The sequence below is a fragment of the Hemitrygon akajei genome, chromosome 13 (genome assembly GCF_048418815.1).
Source record: "Hemitrygon akajei chromosome 13, sHemAka1.3, whole genome shotgun sequence".
NCBI classification, from domain to species: Eukaryota; Metazoa; Chordata; class Chondrichthyes; order Myliobatiformes; family Dasyatidae; genus Hemitrygon; species Hemitrygon akajei.
Genome location: NC_133136.1, coordinates 78,304,511 through 78,328,489, shown reverse-complemented (window position 1 = coordinate 78,328,489; position 23,979 = coordinate 78,304,511). Strand labels below are relative to the sequence as shown.

The window sequence follows — 23,979 nt, the reverse complement described above, 5'->3', positions numbered from 1 at the left end:
CTGCTGAGCATTTCCAGCATTATTGTGTAAGATGCCCAATGTACAACCCACATAGGATTGCTGAATACATGAGCCAAAGGAAGCAAAACACACAGCACAAACAGGGTTAATTTATAAATCCAGCAGGAATAGTGCGTGGAACATTAAGGGATGTTAGTCAATAGGACTAGGTTCCATAACTAAATCTCCATCAAACGGTATTTGTGCAGGAAATGTCGAAAATGCAGTTTTATGTCCAAGGAACTGCAGATTTCTGTGGTTACAGTCTCTCCTCCACAGTTAAATTGAACGGGCTAGTTCTCATATTTGAACAGGGCACATTGCTCATGTTGCTCAGCTGGAACAGACATGGAACTGTGACCCATCTTTGAAAAGGGCTACGTTTTACGAACATCATCCGTTAGGTGTTGCATCTGTTCTCATGGTTTTTTGGCAAAGAAATCGAATTCTTGGTCAGCGTTCACCATTCTGATTGTTTCACATGATTCAATCCAAAGAAAGCTTTTGTGTAGATGTTGACTGAGGAAAGAAACACCTGTTGTTTTCTCCCCGCCAAATTCTCTACTAGTGTAGCACTTAAAGAGAGTTCAAGTCCACTTGTGTCTCAAAAACTCAATATAAATCAGCAGTCAGGAGAAGTGAGAGGAAACTTGAGGTGGGAGAAATCATCAGAATAATTTTACATTATTCTTCTTTAGTTCAGGGGGAAAGGTGGATCAGCCCTGTTTCCTGACCCCATTCCAAATGGGACAATTTAGTCTCATGTTCATGTTCTGAGGAAGGGTTATTCATTTGCCTCTAAGGAAAGCTTCACTCGCTCCTGTATTTGTGTGCCTGAAGGAAGATGAAACAATTTAGTCATCCATTGAAAGAGAAGTGTCAGATCTCTACACAGCTCAGAATATGAATAATAATTTCAACAACATTCAAAATATGACTGAATCATAGCTGTCCAGTTTCAAATGAGAATACTTAAAAGGACACTTTTCAATATTCAGCTGACCAAAGGCACCACAAAGGAAGAGTAAAATCCATAATGCAATTTTGAAGGAGTTTAGGTTTTAAAAAATGTTTGTTGACAAATTTTTTTCTAATTAAATACTCCAGGCGTCTTAACAACAATGAATTTACAGTGTTGGAAGCTACCGGAATTTTCAAGAAACTCCCTCAGCTCCGCAAAATGTAAGATGAATTTTTGCTTTGATTTCCCCCTTGTATCTTAAACAACCAGATTTCAGTTCCCTCTCCTACCAGGTGCATGTTGTGAAAGACATTGCAGTTATACTAGTGGCCTGGAGTGTGCTGAAAGCATGGTCATTGAGACATGCAGTAATTGGTAGCTTACACCTCTGTCGGAGAAGGCAATCACCTCATATTTCTTAGTCACGGAAGAAATAGCAGGAATCACCAACAGTGCAGTCTAAAAGCAAGCTCAGCAATCTTCTCAAGCAAGGGAAAATCTGCAGATGCTGGAATCTTCTCTTGACTACCTTTGCTGTACCAGGATAGACAAAGAGCTATTTTAGAAACTGGCTTTTATAACCATATAACAATTACAGCACGGAAACAGGCCATCTTGGCCCTTCTAGTCCATGCAGAACGCTTACTCTCACCTAGTCCCACCGACCTGCACTCAGCCCATAACCCTCCATTCCTTTCCTGTCCATATACCTATCCAATTTTTTTCTAAATGACAATACCGAACCTGCCTCTACCACTTCACCTGGAAGCTCGTTCCACACAGCTACCACTCTCCGAGTAAAGAAGTTCCTCCTCATGTTACCCCTAACCTTTTGCCCCCAAACTCTCAACTCATGTCCTCCTGCTTGAATCTCCCCTACTGTCAATGGAAAAAGCCTATCCACGTCAACTCTATCTACCCCCCCTTATAATTTTAAATACCTCTGTCAAGTCCCCCCTTAACCTTCTATGCTCCAAAGAATAAAGACCTAACTTGTTCAACCTTTCTCTGTAACTTAGGTGCTGAAACCCAGGTAACATTCCAGTAAATCTCCTCTGTACTCTCTCTATTTTGTTGACATCTTTCCTATAATTCAGTGACCAGAACTGTACACAATACTCCAAATGTGGCCTCACCAATGCTTTGTACAATTTTAACATTACATCCCAACTCCTATACTCAGTGCTCTGATTTATAAAGGCCAGCATACCATAAGCTTTCTTCACCACCCTATCCACATGAGGTTCCACCTTCAGGGAACTATGCACCATTATTCCTAGATCACTCTGTTCTACTGCATTCCTCAGTGCCCTACCATGTACTATGTATGTCCTATTTTGATTAGTGCTACCAAAATGTAGCACCTCAAACTTATCAGCATTAAATTCCATCTGCCATCTTTCAGCCCACTCTTCTAACTGGCCTAAATCTCCCTGCAAGCTTTGAAAACCTACTTCATTATCCACAACACCACCTATCTTAGTATCATCTGCATACATACTAATCCAATTTACCACCCCATTGTCCAGATCATTAATGTATATGAGAAACAACATTGGACCCATTACAGATCCCTGAGGCACACCACTAGTCACCGGCCTCCAACCTGACAAACAGTTATCCACCACTACTCTCTGGCATCTCCCATCTAGCCACTGTTGAATCCATTTTACTGCTTCAATATTAATACCTAACGATTGAACCTTCCTAACTAACCTTCCATGTGGAACCTTGTCAAAGGCCTTACTGAAGTCCATATAGACAACATCCACGGCTTTACCCTCGTCAACTTTCCTAGTAACCTCTTCAAAAAATTCAGTAAGATTTGTCAAACATGACCTTCCACGCACAAATCCATGTTGACTGTTTCTATTCAGACCCTGTCTATCCAGATAATTATATATACCATCTCTAAGAATACTTTCTATTAATTTACCCACCACTGACATCAAACATACAGGCCTATAATTGCTAGGTTTACTCTTAGAACCCTTTTTAAACAATGGAACCACATGAGCAATACGCCAATCCTCTAGCACCATCCCCGTTTCTAATGACATTTGAAATATTTCTGTTAGAGCTCCTGCTATTTCTACACTAACTTCCCTCAAGGTCCTAGGGAATATCCTGTCAGGACCCGGAGACTTATCCACTTCTATATTCTTTAAAAGCACCAGTACTTCCTCTTCTTTAATCATCATAGTTTCCATAACAATCCTACTTGTTTCTCTTACTTTACACAATTCAATATCCTTCTCCTTAGTGAATACCGAAGAAAAGAAATTGTTCAAAATCTCCCCCATCACTTTTGGCTTCACACATAGCTGTCCACTCTGATTCTCTAAGGGACCAATTTTATCCCTCACTATCTTTTTGCTATTAGTATAACTGTAGAAACCCTTTGGATTTATTTTCACCTTACTTGCCAAAGCAACCTCATATCTTCTTTTAGCTTTTCTAATTTTTTTCTTAAGATTTTTTTTACATTCTTTAAATTCCTTGAGCACCTCATTTACTCCATGCTGCCTATATTTATTGTAGATCTCTCTCTTTTTCCGAACCAAGTTTCCAATATCCCTTGAGAACCATGGCTCTCTCAAACTTTTAACCTTTCCTTTCAGCCTAATAGGAACATAAAGATTCTGTACCCTCAAAATTTCACCTTTAAATGACCTCCATTTCTCTATTACATCCTTCCCATAAAACAAGTTGACCCAATCCACTCCTTCTAAATCCTTTTGCATCTCCTCAAAGTTAGCCTTTCTCCAATCAAAAATCTCGACCCTGGGTCCAGACCTATCCTTCTCCATAATTATATTGAAACTAATGGCATTGTGCTCACTGGACCCGAAGTGCTCCCCAATACATACCTCTGTCACCTGACCTGTCTCATTCCCTAACAGGAGATCCAACACTGCCCCTTCTCTAGTTGGTACCTGTATGTATTGCTGCAAAAAACTATTCTGTACACATTTTACAAACTCCAAACCATCCAGCCCTTTCACAGAATGGGCTTCCCAGTCTATGTGTGGAAAATTAAAATCTCCCACAATCACAACCTTGTGCTTACTACAAATATCTGCTATCTCCTTGCAAATTTGCTCCTCCAATTCTCGCTCCCCATTAGGTGGTCTATAATACACCTAATGAGTGTTATACCCCTATGAGTGTTACTACACCTTTTCCATTCTTCAATTCCACCCAAATAGCCTCCCTAGACGAGCCCTCTAATCTATCCTGCCAAAGCACCACTGTAATATGTTCTCTGACAGGGAATGCAACAACTACCCCCCTTGCCCCTCCAATTCTATCACAGCTGAAGCAACGAAATCCAGGAATAATTAATTGCCAATCACACCCCTCCTGCAACCATGTTTCACTAATAGCTACAGCATCATATTTCCAGGTATCAATCCATGCCCTAAGCTCATCTACCTTTCTTACAATGCTCCTAGCATTAAAATAAATGCATTTAAGAAATTCTCCACCTCTTACCCTCTGTTTATCCCTAACAGTGCAAACAACTTTACTATCTTCTTTTTCTTCTTTCTCCCCTGCATCTTCGGTCTGAGCGCTCCCCTTCTCTATCACCTGCCTATCCTCCCTTACACAGTCTGCAAGCTTTCTCTATTTGTGAACCTCCTCTCTCCTAGTCTCTTCAATTTGATTCCTACTCCCCCGACCATTCTTGTTTAAAGTCTCTCCAGTAGACTTAGCAAATCTCCCCGCCAGGATATTGCCCCCCCCCCCCCCCCCCCCCCCAGGATTCAAGTGCAACCCGTCCTTTTTGTACAGGTCACACCTGCCCCAAAAGACGTCCCAATGATCCAGAAACTTGAATCCCTGCCCCTTGCTCCAATCCCTCAGTCACGCATTTATCCTCCACCTCATTCCATTCCTATTCTCACTGTCGCGTGGCACAGGCAGTAATCCCAAGATTACTACCTTTGTGGTCCTTCTCAACTCCCTTCCTAACCACCTGTAGTCTTCTTTCAGGACCTCTTCCCTTTTCCTACCTATGTCATTGGTACCTATATGTACCACGACCTCTGGCTGTTCTCCCTCCCACCGCAGGATATCCTGGATGTGATCAGAAACATCCCGGACCCTGGCACCAGGGAGGCAAACTACCATCCAAGTTTCTTTCCTGCATCCACAGAATCGCCTGTCTGAACCCCTAACTATTGAGTCCTCTATTACTACTGCCTTCCTCTTCCTTTCCCTACCCTTCTGAGCCACAGGGCCAGACTCTGTGCCTGAGGCACAGTCACTGTCGCTTCCCCCAGGTAGGCTGTCCCCCCCCAACAGTACTCAAACAGGAGTACTTATTGTCAAGGGGTACAGCCTCTGGGGTACTCTCTAGTACCTGACTCTTCCCCTTCCCTCTCCTAATGTGACCCACCTGTCTGCCTCCCGTAGTCCCGGAGTGACCACCTGCCTGTAACTCCTCTCTGTCACCTCCTCACTCTTCCTGACCAGACGAAGGTCATCGAGCTGCAGCTCCAGTTCCTTAACACGGTCCCTTAGGAGCTGCAGCTCGGTGCACCTGGTGCAGATATGGATGTCCGGGAGGCTAGGAGACTCCTATTTAAATGACAATAACTATTTTAAAGTAGTTTTGTGAAAAAGGTATTAGAATTTGAAAGTTATGGTTTATTTCCTGGTTGGAGCAATAAAAACATGTTTTGTGGGATAAGAAAATCATTTATAATTTTTAGTGATAAATATTAATTAATCAGATTTGGGCGTGGAGAGTAGAATTGCCAGATTTGCTGATGCCACAAAGCTTGAGAACTCTGGTAAAGAGTGAGGCAAATAGTGATAGACGAGCTGGATAGGTAGACCAACAGTAGAATTCAGTACAGAAAAGATGCTCTTTGAAAAGAACAAGAACAGACATGCTTACAGATTCAGGTATTGTCAAAGTCAGTTGTTAATCCACTCAAGATCTACCCTGAAACAAGTTTCTGGCTCGGCCATTTCAGAGTGCTGATCAGAATGTAGAATGCAGGATTTTCATAAAGAACCTATCAAGGGGGCCATGTATATTTAAATCATCTGTCTGCTTGGTGAGGTTAATACTTATGTTTCTTGATCCTCTTGATACAGTCTGGTTATGCCTACCCTTTTAATTCTCGCTCTCCATAAAAAGATATGTAAAGCTGACATACACAAACTTCATGCCAAAGCATGGTTGAGATGCGTGCTTTTGTATAACTTACAGTTTATTTTATTTTATTTTCCCTTTTAGAAACTTAAGCAATAATAAGATCACAGATATTGAAGAGGGAGTGTTTGAGGGGGCTTCAGGTGTGAATGAAGTCCTGCTAACCGGAAATCGTCTGGAATCTGTGCATCGAAAAATGTTCAAAGGACTGGATAGTCTTAAGACTTTGTAAGTAGTTTTGCTCTTACTTCTCCATTGTGTGTCAACATAGTATTCAGTTGTTGGCTTCTGAATTGTCAATGTTTATTTAGAAGTTTTGTTACCATCCTCTACCCTATGCCATCATCTTAACTATGGCTGCATTATCCTCTCTTTAGAATACTCTTCATCTTTAGGGTGTACTTTTCCTGTGCCTTCTGAATCTTCCCCCAGAAACACCAGCCATTGGTGTTGTGCCATTATCCCTGTCCCCTCCCAATCAACTTTGGCCAGTTCCTCCCTTAAGTCTCTAATTTCCTTTACTCCACTCTAATACTGCTACCACTGACTTTGTCTTCTCCCAGTCAAATTGCAGGGTGAATTATACAATATTACGATCACTGCTTCCTGAGGACTCATTTTCCTTAAAGTCCCTAATCAAATCAGTGTCATTGTATAACATCCAATCCAGAATTTTGCAATTTTGTCCTATCATCTGCAATTGTGTCCTTCTTTACAGTCTCACTTCCCACTGCATCTACTTGTATACCAACTGCCCCATCCTCAGCCTTATCACACCAGACCCCATCCCCAGCCAAATTAGTTTAAACCCACCCCAGCAGCTCTAGTAAAGGTTCCCCTTGGGTCCAGGTCCTTTTTGTACAGGCTATATCTTCTCCAGAAGGGATCCCAATGATACAGAAATATGAACCCCTGCCCCCTGCACCAATTCTTCAGCCACACGTCCATCTGCCAAATCATCCTATTCTTACCATTACTGGCATGTGGCACAGGCACCATTCCAGAGATTATTGCCCTGGAGATTCTGCTTTTCAGCTTTCTCTATGTTCCTTCTAAAGGACCTCCTCCCTTTTCCTACCCATGTCATTAGTACCACTACATAACACGACTTCCAGCTGTTCACCTGTATCCTTTAGAATGCCATAGAACTAATCCAAGACATTCCTGTCACTGGCATTTGGGAGGCAACATACTATCTGGGCGTCTCTTTCTCATCCACGGAACCTGCTTTCTGTTTCTCTAATTATGGAAAACCCTATCGCCACTGTGCTCCTCTTCTCCCCCTTTTCCTTCTGAGCCGCAGAGCCAGAATCACTGCCAGAGATCTTGTCTCTGTGGCTTCCCTCGGTGGTTGTCCCCCACCCCCAACAGTATCCAGATCTGTATACTTATTATTGAGGGGATCTCTGCTCACTCTGCCCTGGCTGTCTGAACAAATAAATATGTAAAATCACAAGTAAACATCTCAGCATTGCAAAATGCTTGTACAATGCATCTTTTAAAACACACTCCTATGTTTTACTTCTTAAAGTTCAAGACATTGAACAAAGGTAGAGCTTCTTGTTTGGCTCATGTCAGCATGTGATTTAGTGTTCTGAGTTCATTGAAGAAGCCTTTGGTATTCTGTTTTCAGTAAATGTGGTGCCTTTAAGATCATGACCATTGCAAATTGTGCATATCTGTGGTACTCTGCAAATATTTTTGTAAATGATGGGGCACATTTTGTGACTCAGTTGGATGCACACTTGCTTCCGAGTCGAGGCTTGTGGAACTAAGGCAAACTGTCTATATGTGCAGAAAGAAGGTGACATTCCACTGAAGACCCCTTAAACCTAATTTTAACTCAATTGTCCAGAAAAAGGTTTGAAAATGTTGCTGTCCATTCATGTCAGAATAAGAGGAATTTTTTAGCCCTCACTGATTGAACTGGCATGATTTGTAAAATTGTTTGCACAGTTGGCATATGACCACATTTCAAAAGTGATTCATAGATTACAGTTTTGGAAATATAGTGAGGGACAGTATCAGTCGAAGTTTTTCCTTTTCAAAGGATCATTACTTTTAACAAAGCTGGTTGTCAAGTATTTTAATTGGGGGCAGGCAAGTGGTAATGGAGAAAGAAAGGGGCTATATATCATCACTACAACAAATACTATGGCAGCCAGAGAACCATTTCTGAAATATGGTTATAATGACTCTAAATCTGTAATAAACTAGCATATCTAGTCAAAGACAATACTTTTCCTTTCTATTGGAATGTAATTTTGAAGTTTATTTTATTGAAAATAACAAAGATGAGAAAATGGGGTTTATGAAACCTGTGCCGGAAATGATTTATGTGTTTGGACTAGGAAGAAAGAGTAACTGACCTGATTGACGTACATTATACTTTAGTGGAAAACGCAGGACTGGGTGTTAATGAGAACATTTGCATGTAATGGCATTGTTTCTTTGCCAATATAAGGCATAACACTTAAGGTTAGCTTCATACACAAAGATTGTCTTAGGCTGAGTTTTTTAAAAATTAGTATTTGTAGTCATAGAGCACCTTAGCACAGAAACATGCTGTTTGGCCTGCCTAGCCCATGGCAAACTATTAATCTACCTAGCCATCGACCTGCACCTGGACCATAGCTCTTCATAATCCTTCCATCCATGTACTTACTTATCCAAACTTCTCATATTCATGACTGTTTACAAAGCCAACAAATGTTGTGCATGCTTTATTTTCTCAGAGCAGGCATGGGTGAAGGCCCCTTCTTGAACTGTTGGAATCTGCAAGAGACAGTGCTCTCACTATTCCGTTAAGGAGGAATAGCTCAAATATTGATTTAGCAGCATTGTAGGGTTAGTAATACATATCCAAGGCAGACTGGTGTGGACAACTTCAAATTGCTGGTGTTGCCATGCGTCTAATGCCTTTGCCCTTGAGTTTTAACAGCCGACTGATGATGTAAATAATACTTGTGCATAAACAACAATGGACAGAAAATGTAAGGGGTGTAACTAGTGACAGACATAGATAACCAGCTTCTCTCACCATGGCTGAGCAAAGTTACTGAATATGCTGTAGGGTCTATGCAGCACAGAGGATGAGTTTGTGAAATGGTTTATTATTTACATACAATCCTACATTTTCAAATATCTCTCTGGCTGTTGGCCAGCGTGCAAACTAAAAAACCGTTCAGTTTAGTCCAGATCAGCTTATTTTTAACAAGCTTTGGATCTACGTGCAGATAAAAGGTGTCAGATGAACATTTGACTTATTATTACAGCTGCAAAACAGGAAGGAATTAGCATAAAAGAACTAGTCGTCTTGTGCAAGAAGTAAACGATGCCATAAAGAAGCTTCACACTGTGTCTTAATAGAAACAAATAAAAAATTATTTTTATTTCTCAGCACTTTGGTGCTGGAGAGCCCCAAATGGGACACAGGTGCTTTAGAATGGCAACTAGCCCCAATCCAAAGATTTCTTAATAATATCATGAAATTAGCATATTTTTAGAATCCAACTTTCTCAACTGAAGTTCCATTAATTAATATACATTGGACCTTGAGACCTATTTCTTTATACATACAGTGTTTCTACTTATTTTGGCAGCTTATTCAGGAATTGGATCACAAGTGCCAGGAAGAGCTCTAATGCTAAAAGTCTGTTGTCATTTTGTAGAGCTTGCTTAATTTCAAACACATACTCCCCACTACAATTTCTTCCAAGATTTGAAACATTAAAACTATTGCGTGGATTTGTAAGGGATCGCCTTGTGGGAATGGAAGCTACAAGTCAGATTTTGGAAGAAAGTACCGTTTGAATGCTCACAGTAAAGCCCTACAGTGTCAGACTCATTTCCAATTTTTTCCTATCTTTCCCCCAGGTAGATTTATAGCTAGTCCAGGCGTTCCCAAGCATTTTATGCTGTGGAACCTTACCATTAACAGAGTGACCCCAGGTTGGATCCTCCTGAGCTGTTCCTCGCTCAAAGTTATTCTTGGTCGTATTGTAACAATCCTGTTCTCTATTCCATAGGATGCTGAGAAGCAACAAAATCAGCTGTGTCAGCAATAACACATTCACGGGCCTGAGCTCTGTTCGTCTGCTATCACTGTATGACAATCAGATAACGACCATTTCTCCAGGAGCATTTGATACTCTTCACTCTCTGTCCACACTGTAAGTTCTTGGGAATAATTGTGAAAAGCTGAGCATTTCAACAAATTGTAATTTGATTTCTAGTATTGATGACTTGTGTTATTTGTATATCGGCCAAAGCAAGTTAAACTGTAATCTAGTTTAACATAATAAAACAAGCATTCGTTATGTTTATTCATGTCTATAGATTTTCTGGCTGAGGGTTGATTAGTTACAGAGGGGAATGGAATTTTCAGGAGGAAATTCATTTTTTTGTAAGTGACATGTAATCAGTATAATCGGTGTGGCTGTCATCTGCGAAGGAGAAGCTATTTGCTTTTGCAAATAAGTGATGGAGGCTTGAAAATGACATTTTAATGAAATGACCCTTGAAAAATAAAAATTCAGTCTGAGAAAAGTCACTGCAATGTCCCCTTTTCATCTTCAGACTGAATTACCTTCTTTATTAGATCAGCTCATTTTGACAATATGTTGAACCTCATTGACAATTTGAATTACAGCTAAATGAACTGTATCCAATAACGCATTATATTCTGAATGGGAGAGCCTCTTTTAAACTTAATTTTTGTCATTGGAAGTTTGGGTCTAGAAAAGCTATTTTTCTCAGCAAAGTTCACCCCCTCCTCAGCTATATTGTGGTTAGCCCCCTGCTCAGCTTGAATACAAGTCTCTCTTCCTCCAGTTATGTCCAAGTTCTTCCTCTTTATCTCTTACTTTTGACTTAGTTAAGGTGAGAGGAAGATGGAACAGATTATTATTTTGGGCACATAGCATTAGTAATAAGCACAAAATCCACAGCTATCTGTAGAAAATGCTAGACCAGACCAGACAAGAGAAAATCCATAGAGAAACAGCATTAACATATCAATTTAATGATCATCTATCGCTTTTGTTATGTAGAGTGGTTTCCTGTATGCTGCTTAAGCAATGTGTCCGTGTTTCAATCACAGAAAAACACATGCCACTGTAATGTGAGAAATCTCCATTATTAACATCAACTTCTCTGTAATTTCTTTGTTGATTTCCAACCCAATTTCTAAATTGTTATGGATTAGTCCAAGACTTCAATATTGTATATTTATCAGAATGGTCTTTCTGAGGTTGCTCACTGATGTGTCAATGAAGCATACGGAGTATTCAGCAGCAAAAAGGCCATTTATCTCAACCATGTTCACTCTGTGATAGTTCTTCTGGTGGTCTGTAGGTGTTGCAAAAGTGTCACCTAAATGGAATCCTTGCTTTAATCTCCGACTTCCAGCTTTTGTTTCTGTCTGTCATTTAACTGTCTTGTTGCAATCTGTGTTGTTGATTTAATTTCTGTTAAGTTCCGAATTTTGACATCTTGTTTCTTCTGAAATCTGAAGACATTATTAGACATCTTCTTCATCCCCTCTGGATTGACACCAGGATTCATTTCCCACTCAGCCCATCCATTCCTTCCTCCATTATATATAAACAAAGGAGACCCAGTTCCCATTAATTTTCTGTTCTTTCTGCAGTCTGTAAGCCTTTAAAACTCAGTTTAGTGCCACTTAATCACTGTTTCCCGATTGAGCCTCCCTTCAACAGTTTACCGCATCACTAGTCTCGTCTTGATCTGTGTGCCTCGATTTCTTATTGCAAAAGCAAAGATAGAGTTCTCATTATCAGTGTTTGCAGTGGAAGATAGCATAAGCATTCCAATTCATTCAGATAATTGCACAGGAAGTTCAATCCCATGAGCATTTACCTTGGATCTTAATGTCATAAACCGTGCAGTGGTAAGGCAGTATCAGCTTGCCTGTCAACACTATACAATGCTGAGGTGCAAATCATTCTCGTTATTCCAATCTGATTGGATTTTTACTCACAAGCCCTCTGATATTTGATGCATTTTGGACAGCTATATTAATCTATTGTCTGTGACCCTGGGTCACCCATGTCATACATATTATTTTAAATAAACTTACTAATAATTTCTGCTGTGATATAAATGAGATAATTAGATTTTAGAACGAGGTTTGGAATATGTTGAAGCCCAAATTTCAGAATTAAATTAAAGATATGGTGGTGCTGTATGCTCTTAAGATTAAAGTTAAGACTATTTTCTCAAATAATGATCTTTCTCTCTAGAAATCTTCTAGCTAATCCTTTTAACTGCAATTGTTACCTGGCCTGGCTGGGGGAGTGGTTGAGAAAGAGGCGCATTGTGACGGGGAACCCTCGCTGCCAAAAGCCATATTTCCTGAAGGAGATTCCCATTCAAGATGTAGCAATCCAGGACTTCACATGTGATGATGGTAAGCACCCGGGAAACTCTTATTCTTGGACTGTGCTTAATGCAGCCAAATCCTTAACTCCACGTGAGTCAGGAGGTGGTGAGTTTCAAATTGAACACAACTGGTCAGATTGTTTAATGCAGTGACTGGCAGCCATGACTGTGGATGCTGATAAATGCATTTCAGGTTAGAAGGGGAATGGCTCAATGTGAGCACACGGTTAAGAGTCTAGCCAGCAGCTTTCCGAGTTCCCCTCACTGAGATGCCATGAGCAGTATAATGCGAAGCACCAAAGCTTAACACGTGGAATATAAAACCGAGGATGTAATGTTGAGGCTCTACAAGGCACTAATGAGGCCTCACTCGGAGTATTGTGAGCAGTTTTGGGCCCCTTATCTAAGAAAAGGTGTGCTGACATTGGAGAGGGTTCAAAGGAGGTTCACAAAAATTATTCTAGGATTGAAAGGCTTAGCGTATGAGGAGCGTTTGATGACTCTGGGCCTGTACTTACTGGAATTCAGTAGAATACTGGGGAATCTCATTGAAACCTATTGAATGTTGAAAGGACTCAATGGAGTGGACGTAGAGAGGCTATTTCCCATGGTGGTAGAGCTTAAAACCAAAGGATGCAGCCTCAGAGTAGAGGGACATCCATTTAGAATGGAGATGAGGAAGAATTTCTTTAGTCAGAGAGTGGTGAATCTATGGATTTTGTTCCCACAGGCAGCTGTGGAGGCCAAATCTCAGGTATATTTAAGGCAAAGATTCTTGATTGGTCAGGGCATGAAGCGATATGGAGAGAAGGCAGGAGATGGGGACTGAGTGGGAAATGAATCAACCATGATAAAATGGCAGAGCAGGCTTGATGGGACAAATGTCTTCATTCTCCTATGGTTCTCCTATGGTGTTCTGGTCTTGTAGGAAGTGCCAGTTTGAGAACCATAGGCTGTTTGTAAAACCAAATCGCAAACCAGCAGAAAATCCATTTGACACTTGATATTTCAGAGAACATTTTAGGATATTTCTTAGCTTAGTTTTCCCAGATTGGATTTAGCTGTAATACTCAGAAAAAGTTTTGAGCCACAAAATGTAAATCTTAGTGAAATGGAAACATTGTAAATAGAACCTCCAGAGCCCTCAATATCTCTCCCCTTCAGCTCTCTGTGCATAATACCCACCACCCCTAAAATGTGTAGTCATGTGGCCTTGCTATGACAATGTGTGCACCTTGCAGAGTTTACCAGGTAGGCTATCTGAAGCTCAACTGGACAGCAAGCATTACAGCCCGAGTGCTCAGAAAATCACTGGTTCCCATCATCTAATCCAACCTATATCATTTACGGAATTTGGATCGATAATTAGGACTTTGAGCTCATCTATAATCCCCTTGATGTTGAAACGGCATAATTCTATACATTTTAGAATGCAACAGCTTTCTAAAGTACAGTTCATAGTCTGAATTTAATGCTCTTGACAACATGCAGCATGTTTTTTTGGAAATATGGACGCATTTTACAGCTTCTTTTGAAGTGTGAACACTGATTCATTATGTGAAAAGAAAAAGAGTGCATCTGCCGTAATTACGTTTTGAGCTGAGCGGAGTTTCTCCCTACATGTAAATAATACAGTGAGCCGCCAGTGTTGTGTTTATGCAGGTAGCTGGTTTGTTATGCACGTGAGAGTCTCACGTGCAGTGCGGTGACTTTGAGCAATCTGTGGAGCTGTATTAGTGTTTATTGGCACCTGTGTTTCCTGCCACACGCTGCTCATGCATGTCAATATGTGTTTTCACTGTTGTGATTTCCTGGAAAGCTTATCTCCCATATCGACCGGCATTAATTTAGTGCCATGAATAAAACATTAGATGCAGTTTGTGACTGCTGGTAGACAGTGTGCTGCAGTCTTCCCGTGGGATAACATGATAATGGTGTTTGCACCAAGAGCTAGCGAGAATCGATTTGCACAAAATCCCCACATCAGGAGTGTGGGCAACTAATTCCAAGATGCATTTTACTATTTTATCTGTTTTATGGGTGCACTGACGTGAGATGGGCTGGAACACAGGTCATTGGGGGTGGCTGGAGACTGTCTTATACCACGTTCCTTTCACACACCTTTGAGAATAGCCATTGTTTAATTAGAAGACGTTTGGCCGATTCTCCCCTCAGCACACTCCTAATTGCTGTTTGCCCCTAAGCCTGTAGGTTTGTAGTACATCAGCCAGCTCAAAGCTCAGAAGTTCATTTTGCAATTGTTTGTCCCAGTCTTGCCTTTGGTTGAATAAATTTTGCTCTGCTTTATGGACTGTTTAAAAGCTGGCCTAACTCACTGACGCAGACCCTTAAATCTAATCTCCCCACTGTCTTTTACACCACCAGATTGCTGTACGGTGTTGAACTGTCCAAGCGTACATCTTGCGTGTGCATGCACACTCTGACTTGTCACACTTCCTTTAACACTTCACTGCTGTGCCTTCCAGAACTTATAAGAGCACTATTTCTCGCTGAAAATGTTCCACGTGATTAGTTGCTTCTTCTAATGTAAATGGCTCCCAAGTGCTTGCTTCAGGACCACCTGCAAACTCTGATTGGCCCTATTATCAGTAGGACTTGCAGCAACTCCAACAACTTTATACCAACGATCAAAGTAGTTTTATTTCAAATAGCAAAAATCAAAATAATTACTTCACCCACATTGACATTCCTTCCCCCAGACTGTTAAACTATGTAACTTTAGACTACTCCCTCCTATCAACTGCCAGCATCTACACCTCCATCTCCTCCACCTTCCTATTCTGGCTTCTGCTCCCTACCTTTCCAGTCCTGATGAAGGTTTGCGACCCAAATCATTGACTGTTCATTCCCCTCGTTGACTGCTTAGCTCCCCCAGCAGGCCAGCCAAAAACGAATAGAAAGATAGCCAGGTAGAATGCTGTATGCAACACAAATTCCACCTGATCCAATCATGTTTCTGAAAGTCAGGTATGGTTGAAATGTCTGCTCTCTCTAAGCACTGCTGCCATTCACCTCCAGCTCAATGACATATAATTATGGCAAAACCATCAGGCCTTCCTTTCATTGCAGACTGACTGCAACTTTTAAGATGTGTGGTTGAGCACTGGTTCAGCCTCCTCCATGAGCTACACTTTTGTTCTAGGCTTCCACAGTGAAATCAGAGGAAATCAAGTGATCTGATGAATATTTCAAATGATTCCTAAAATATCCTGAACATTTTACAGTTTAATACATGAAGTCTAAGAGAGTTTGCAAGTCATAATTGCTGCTTAATAAACTGTCTAGCCTAAAACAAATACATTTATGTCACTGGGTTGTCACTCTGTCATATAAACAATTTAAAACACAATTGGCAATATACGTTCTTTTTTTAAAAAATCAGTTTTGACATTTTAGCTTCCTCATTTATTTTTTTCTTATATGGACCTATCTTTATTTAGTGCTCTATAAAATCTTCAAAGTATTAGGCGGAACTGTTTATTTCTTCCTGACACTGATTTTTTTTACCCCTTATCTGGCATAGCTGGTCCAGTGACTTCTGTACCATTGCTTATACCAGAGAAAACTGATGTCAGAAAAGGGGAAGTCTTCAGATTTAGTGCCACAGATTGCTAAATTTATAGGCAGCTTTTCCTGTGGTTAACAGCCAGCCATTGCTTTGGAGTAAACTGTTAAATCGAGATTTATTTCCCACTCTCTGCTGGCATTCAATGCCATGTTACTCCATGGCTGTGCTAGTTGGCCTTTCTATTTCTAAGCTTTCTGATGAGCCCCTTTTCATTGGCACCATTCCTGCAATGCTTGCTTTATCTTGTCACCACACTGTTAGAAATGATATCATGGCAAAAGACTTGGCTGAAAATGGGTTCACAATAACATTGGCGATACCTTTCCTCCTGCAGAACAAGAGCTTCTGCTATATATTAAATTTGAATCAGCACTAATTCAAAAGGTCTAGAGCAAAAGTAATGAAAATATGATTTACAGTTTACGTTCCTTTAAAGTAATGCTGGTTCTTATAATGTATGCAACCTAAATATGGGACTAATAGAGTTTACATTAAAGTTGGTAAGAAGGAGCTCTGAAGGTTTTTAAGTGAAACAAAAGCAGAAAATACTTCAAATACCTAACATGTTGAAACTGTTTACACTGGCCAGAGGGTTAGTAACCAGGGTACAAAGATTTAAAATAATTGGCAAAAGATTCAAGGGTAGGTGATTTTTTTTTGTCGGGAAGCTGTTATGATTTGGAATGCACTCCCTGAAAGGATGACAGGTCTGGGTCAACATTCAGAAAAGAAATGAATCTTTGGATGGGGGAGAGGAACACAAGGCTGTGGAGAAAGAGAGGATTGCGGGGGGAGGGGGGTGCCATTTGGTTCAGCCTTTCAAAGATCTGACACAAGTAGGTCTTCAGTGCTGGGTGACTGTTAGTTTGACAATTCAAGGAGAAAAAAAGTAAGGTAACTGCTCAGTGTGGCACAGCTGGTAGGAATCAGTGTTTGTGAGAAGCCCAGTTAGAAAATCACACCTCAATAATGCTCAGGTTTCTACACCATACCAACGACCTTTGCATGCAGCCACTGCCCAGAGGATCCAACTCTTAACATTTCAGGTATGGCCTCTTCATCTTGAACGTCCATCCAAAGCAGTAACCCATCCTTTCATCTTAGTATCCTAGAGTCATTGTCGAACTGCTAGGAAATAGCCCTAGTGGTCCGTGCCCAAGGACCCTATCTAAGCTGGTCCCATTTACCCGCATTTAACCCATATCCCTCTAGACCTTTATTTTCCACGTACCTATGCAAGTGCTTTTTAAATATTGTTAATGTACCTGCCTCAGCTACTTCCTCTGGTAGCTCATTCCATATGCTGACCACCCTGTGGATGAAAAATGTGCCCTTTTGACCTTAAACTTATGTCCTCTAGTTCTCATTTTCCCATGGAAAATACTGCGTGTTCACCTTATCTATGACCTTCATACAGTAGGAACATCTCTGGATAATTATCCCTCATTCTCCTACACCCCAACCTCTGCTCAACCTCTCTCCATAACTCAGTCCCTTGAATCCCAAAAACATTATTCCAAACCTCCTATTTACTTTTTCCAGCCTCATAGCATCTTTCTTATAGCAAGGTGACCAAAACTGAACACAATATTCCAAGTGCAGCCTCACCAGCATCTTCAAAACCCTGGAGGAGCTCAACACATGAAGCATCCATGGAAAAGGGTAAGCAGTCAACGTGTCAGGCTGAGACCCTTCTTCAAGACCGAAGGAGAGTCTTGGCCCGAAGTCCTGAAGAAGCGTCTCAGCCAGAAACGTTGACTGTTTTCCCTTTCCCATTAAAGCTGCCTGACCTGCTGAGTTCCTGCAGCATTTTTGGTGCATTGCTTTGGACTTCCAGTGTCTGCAGACTTTCTCGTGTTTGTCACCAACATTTTGTTCAACTGCAACATAATATCACAACTTAGTGTCCTGACTGTTGGCCAGCATGCCAAAAGCCTTTATCACCAGCCTATTTACCTGTGACTCCGTTTTCAGAGAAGCATGTTCTTGTACTCCTCGGTCTCTCTGTCCCCAGAGCCCTGCCGTTCACTGCAAAAGACCTGGCCCTCACTTGTCCTTCCAAAATGCAACAACTCACCCATGGCTATTTGATGCCAACAGAAGGTGGGGGGGGGGGGGGCATTTCAAATAATTTTCCCTGTTTCTATCACAATTTACATTGAAGCCATTTACTGGCATTGTACTTCCGGCTGTAGATCGCATGCCTTTGGAAAACTTATTAGAAATACAATATGAACTTCCACTGATGGCAATTATGATGGGAAATCCGCCTTTGAATAATATCATATAAATTTTGCTTTCCTGCTTCGTGTCATATTTGTATTGCTTTATGGAAACAGATATGTTTACAATTTTTTTCTTGTACATTCAAGCTGCCAAATGCAGCTGTAAGATTTGCTCTTTACAATGACAAATGTTTAACGATGTTGTTTTCTCCATCTAGTAAGAGTGGAGTTTCTGTCAAGAAATGGTTTTCATGCAGTCAATCCTTCTGCTCCATTTATATTTCTTCATCGAGTAGCTGGATCTGGGCCAATTCTAATTTCAGTCTGACTTACAGTCACTCATTGCTGGACTGTACACATTATTGCAGGTTAGACTGGGGGGGTTGGGTGGTGGTACCTGTTTCAGGAAGTAGTATAAATTGAGCTCCAGAACTGACAGTATGAAAGCTGTTCCCTGACACTAATTAAACCCCTATCACTCTTGGGAAAGTATGGATTTTCGAGCATATGCCACTGGGAAAAAGTTAGTTCCCACTCATGTTGAGATACAAACACCAAACTGTCAATGGGTTTGAAGTTCTGCACCTCAATAAGTGTCAAGGTGGTTGTTGTCAAAATGACTGAAAGGAAGATGATAGAGTATTTACTGCCACTCTGCTGCTACAAAAAAAAGTTGGTCCTATTTTGCTAAATCTGTGATTTCTACTGTTACCATGGTAACACATACACAAAATACTGGAGGAACTCTGCAAGTCAGAGAGCATCTATAGAGAGGACTAAGCAGTCAATGTTTCAGGCCTAGACCCTTTATCAGGATTTTGGGCCAAAGCCTTCGTAAGGAAGGGTCCTGGCCCAAAATATCAACTGTTCATTCCCTCTCCATGGATGTTGCTTGATCTGCTGAGTTCCACCAGCTTTTAGTATATGTTCTTCTGCATTTCCATCATCTGCAGAACCTCGTGTGTTGTTGTCGTCACAGATTTGTTGAGAAGGGTAGTAGAGGCCTGTGCAGACTGGTTTAAGTGGAAGTGTGTTTAGCTTTAAATTTCCATGGGAAGCTCATCAGACCAGCTTGTGTTGGGTCCAATTTCAAACAAAGTGCTTGAGAACATATCTTGTGTTAGAGATATTTATCTGATCTTATGAGGTGGATGATAATGAGCTGGCAGCCTATTTTCTAAACTTCTAGCTTTAGACTATTGTACCTATCGTGCACAATGTGTGGCAAAGTTTGGGAATATATTTCCAAGAGTAGTAGTAGAAGTTAAGGACTTGAGGATCTGGGTGGCCTATAATCTTGATAAGCCAGATTGCTTCTTTCCCTCTTGTAATCATTTGTGCTTGTTTGTGCTGAAATGAAAGTGGAAAATTGCCCTGTAAGTTATTTTTAACATAATGTGGCCAATAAAGCGTAAATTGCAAGGGTAGAAGTTTTAAAAGCCAGTAGTGAGGCTGACAACAGAAGTTTTGCTGGGCACTGTCAAAGCTGAAGGATACAGTGACTTAGATAAGGAGGGAAACACCTGGAGCAAGGAGATTCAGCATCACCCATTAGACTGTAGCTAGCTGTGGATCAGTTTGGAGTCAGGCTCCCTTCACTGATGCTTTTGAAGTGAAAAGCTTGGCTGTGTACAGTGATTAAAGTAAAGGCTTGCCCTAACAGTGTTTCACACCATTCTTAAAACTGCCGAGCTGTCAGGGTATGTTTGCATCTCTCTGTGTCGCAGTGTGCCTATAAATAAGCTAGAGACGATTTTCAGAAATCAGCAGGATGCCATTGCATCAGGTGACACAGCTCTGCACCCACTTCCTGGATCATGGTCGTTGATGGGAACGTGTGTTAAAACCACCCAGGATTAATTCCTTGGCTGGTATGATCAGTCTGGTTGAACTTTTGGTATGCCTCCACTAGTTTAGTGCCCCTCAGAGCTTGGTAAACTGTGCTGAAAACTTGTCAGAGTAGGTGAGCATCTAGCTGGTGACCCAGCTTCATTCCTGGTGCTGTCTGTTGAATTTGTGCATTCTAACTGAACATCTGGATTTCCAATGTGCGTCTCAGTTTCCACCCACATCCCAAGTCATGTGAGTGGGTAGGTTAATTGGCCACTGTAAATCATCCTTTGTGAGTAAATAAATGGTCAGTACTGAGGAGAGTTGATGAGATTAAGATTGTGATTAGAGACAGTCTCTCTAGCTCAAGGGCCTGTGTCTGAGTTATTTCTCCATGACGCTGTACAGAACAATCGAAGAGTACAGCAGGGCAGCAGGCCTTTTGGCTCACTATGTCTGCCCTGACCATAACCACAGCTGCTTGAGCATGGCTTATCTCCCTCCATTCCCTGCCTCTTCAGCTGTCTGTCTAAATGTAGCTTCAGTGATTGGATCTGTTTCCATCACCTCCCTTGGCAAGATGTTCCAGGCACCTACTCACTGTGTAAAGAAAATACTTGCATTGCGGATCTCTTTTAAACTTCTCACTTTTCACCTTAAACTTATAGCCTCCAGCATTTGATACTTCCAGCTCATGGGAAAAACACTCTGACTATGGTATTCCATCTAGCATCCCTCTGAAGAGCTAATCTTCCTAATAGTTCAGATTTCCACAAGAAATGCCGAAAGAGCCAGTGATCTTCCTTGAAATAAAATTACTTACAACAAAATTTCTGACAAATAGACATTTTATAGCAAAAATGTCATAAACTTATATCTTAGTAAGTACTTTCTGTGGTACCCAGTATACCTGTAACTGCTAAGCTCTAACACAATATTGTAGAGGTTATAGATTATTGTTATTCTGAATACCAGAAGACAGAGATAGAGATGGAGCTCGTCAGACTGGGAAGGCAGTCCATCTGAGAGAGGGAAGACTCTGATGTCAAACCTCTGCTGCCTTACGGCCATACCCACTCATGGGAAATGCTTCAGGAGTAAACCCTGAGGACAAATCCGGAGCTGGAGTCCCTAAGGCAGTCCAACGTTGCCTTCAACTTCGTTCTAGCAGCTCCTGCGATGCCACTGATGCCAAGCTGTATCTGCCCTTGCCCTTCCCTTGGACAACATCGGTGTCATGGAGAGGGGAGACTTGCTGCATGGGCAACTGCTGGTCTTCCGTACAACCTTGCCCAGGCCTGAGCCGTGGAGAAGACCCTCCAGGAGCAGATCCATGGTCTTGCGAGACTAACGGATGCCGTACAGAAGATAGAGAATGGCCCTCCCCTAATCCTCTCCTGTACAAGGGATGAGCAACCACAATTACTGGAATACAGAGTCATCACATAATTAATTACAAACCCAGGTGGCAAATGAAAAGAAATTATAGATATTATCTTTCTATAAAATTGAGGAAATCTAACACTTTGTTCATTCACGTAATTTTCACCACCAACAATGTGAAAAAATTGCAATTTCAGTAGTTACGTTATTGAAGTACCAAACATCTTCAGTTACACTGTAGTTTTCTTTAAATAAAGGCAAAAAAAATCACAAGAGTTCTGGATAATGTGACTTGATCTGAGGAAATAAACCTTAACTATTACCTGAAGCTGGTAACGGTTTGTCTTCAAGGAGTAAGAGGGAAACCTGATCCGTGGGGCCAGTTTCCTTATGTCTTCTAGATTAAAGTATTGCTTTGTAATCACTGCCAGGTAGTCAGCATTCTCTATGTAAACCATCTGAACTTCTAAATTAAATTGTTGCTTGTAATCACTGCCAGAGTTTTCTTATTCTGTATGTAATTCTTTAAATCTTGGTGCAATTTTCATTTTGGTACACAATGCTACCATTCTCCAAAGCAAGCTAATGTGAGTAGTTTGAATCTGCTCCACTAAATGTTTCTAGATTTTGATATTCTTTCAACTTATCCTTAAAATTTAAGGAAAGCAATTGTTTATTTTGCCTCGTGGTAATCTTTTCTCTGCCACAATCCAGGAAATGATGACAACAGCTGTTCACCCCTTGCCCGCTGCCCTGCAGAATGTACTTGTCTGGACACTGTGGTTCGTTGCAGTAACAAGGGTCTCAAAGTCTTACCCAAGGGCCTCCCCAAGGATGTTACAGAACTGTGAGTGATGCTTGTTATTTCTTACCTTCAGGAATTTAATTGAGGGAGTTTCAGATTCTCAGAATAGCTAAAAGGGAGCTTATTAAGTATGACAGTCTGAAGTTTCTATTCTGATGACTGATGTGAGCCCTGTAGTGAAAGCAGTTGTAATTCCTTTGGCAGACAAATCATGTGAAAATAAACTCCACTGCAGCAGAAGACATCCATTTTATCGAACAATCGCCAGCGCCTTGAATTTAATGCAGTCATGTTTTCCTGTTTCAAACTCTGGAGTTAAATAGGTGTTTCTGGAGTCACAGAAGCGATTCACATCTTTCAATCAATGTTGGGTTGGGGTTACAGAACTGGAACTTCTGGAACTTGCTTGGTAGCTTCCACTCTCATATCCCATTGCTGGCACCTTACCTGTATGGTACCTTCTGTACACCTCCATACTCCGTCTTTTAGACACACTCCACAACTTTCGCTTAACATCACCGCCTCTTTCCCATTTCAGTCTGCAAACCATCTTCATTCTTTATACACATCCTTTTACACAATATCTCTACATATCCCTTTTATAACAAGCTACCATCACCTTTTAAGCACCATTTCCACATCTCGTTTGGTACACCACCTTCTGCACACTGTCTCTGCACTCCATTTTATATATGACCACCCTCTCCTCTTTATACATTGTCCCCTCATCATTTAAGCACCATTTACACGCATCACTCCACACCACCTTCAACACAACTGTTCTACACATTGTTTGCACACTATCTCCAATTTCTTATGATGAACCATCTCTCACCATTTCCCTGCTTTGTACATTGTCTCCTTGCTGCTTTTTCCACCCCATCACAACACCCGTTATGCACCATCATCTGGAACTTCTCTAAAACCAGTCCAACTTCACAAAGCAGGAGATCACAGCTTACAATAGGATTCAGGAGTTACTGTTTTTGCTGAGAAGATGAAGGTTGTGAATACTAAATCAACCAGCCTGATGCAGGGTCACAGACTGAAACGACAGTCCATTTCTCCCCAAATATGATGCTCATCTCACTGAGTTCCTTCAGCAGTTTGATTTTTTTGCCCTCCAGTCCCAGCATCTGCAGGCTCTTGTGATTCCAAACTAAACTTTGCTTTGTCCCAAGGCATAGCCACCAAAAGATTAATGCATCTTTCACTTCAGTTCAACTCTACTGGAATAATGTTTGTGATAATTCCTTTGACACGATTAATGTTTTCTTTTCCAAAGGTTTCCATTGACCATGACCTTTTTGGAATAGTTATTATTATTGGAAAATGGAAAATTATTAATATTTATAGCAAACGATAATACTTTTCAATCTTATTCAAAGCTAAGTTTATATTTTAAATATATATGAGCATTTCCACACAAATCAATGAAATTAATATTTAAAACATGGGTTGCAACTTCACAAAGGCAGAGCATTAATTTTTAATGTGACAATGTCCATTAACAGTCTTCAGTAATCAACAACAATGAATATTTTACAGCAACAATTACAACTGGCAGTTTTCCACAGATAATGATATTTAGAGCTTAGAACAGTCAAATAAAACTCT

At 40.9% G+C, this 23,979-nt stretch overlaps 1 protein-coding gene across 7 annotated transcripts in view; it reads left to right on the top strand.

Annotated features, from left to right (window-relative positions):
- Positions 1 to 23,979, top strand: part of slit2 (slit homolog 2 (Drosophila)) — a 421,836-nt gene that overhangs the window by 325,149 nt on the left and 72,708 nt on the right. For all 7 annotated transcript variants that reach the window (XM_073064928.1, XM_073064925.1, XM_073064926.1 and 4 more), the window contains 5 exons: positions 1,108 to 1,182; positions 6,213 to 6,356; positions 10,157 to 10,300; positions 12,392 to 12,558; positions 22,272 to 22,404. In XM_073064928.1, the coding sequence (XP_072921029.1) occupies positions 1,108 to 1,182; positions 6,213 to 6,356; positions 10,157 to 10,300; positions 12,392 to 12,558; positions 22,272 to 22,404 (663 nt within the window). The remainder of the gene's footprint in view (positions 1 to 1,107; positions 1,183 to 6,212; positions 6,357 to 10,156; positions 10,301 to 12,391; positions 12,559 to 22,271; positions 22,405 to 23,979) is intronic.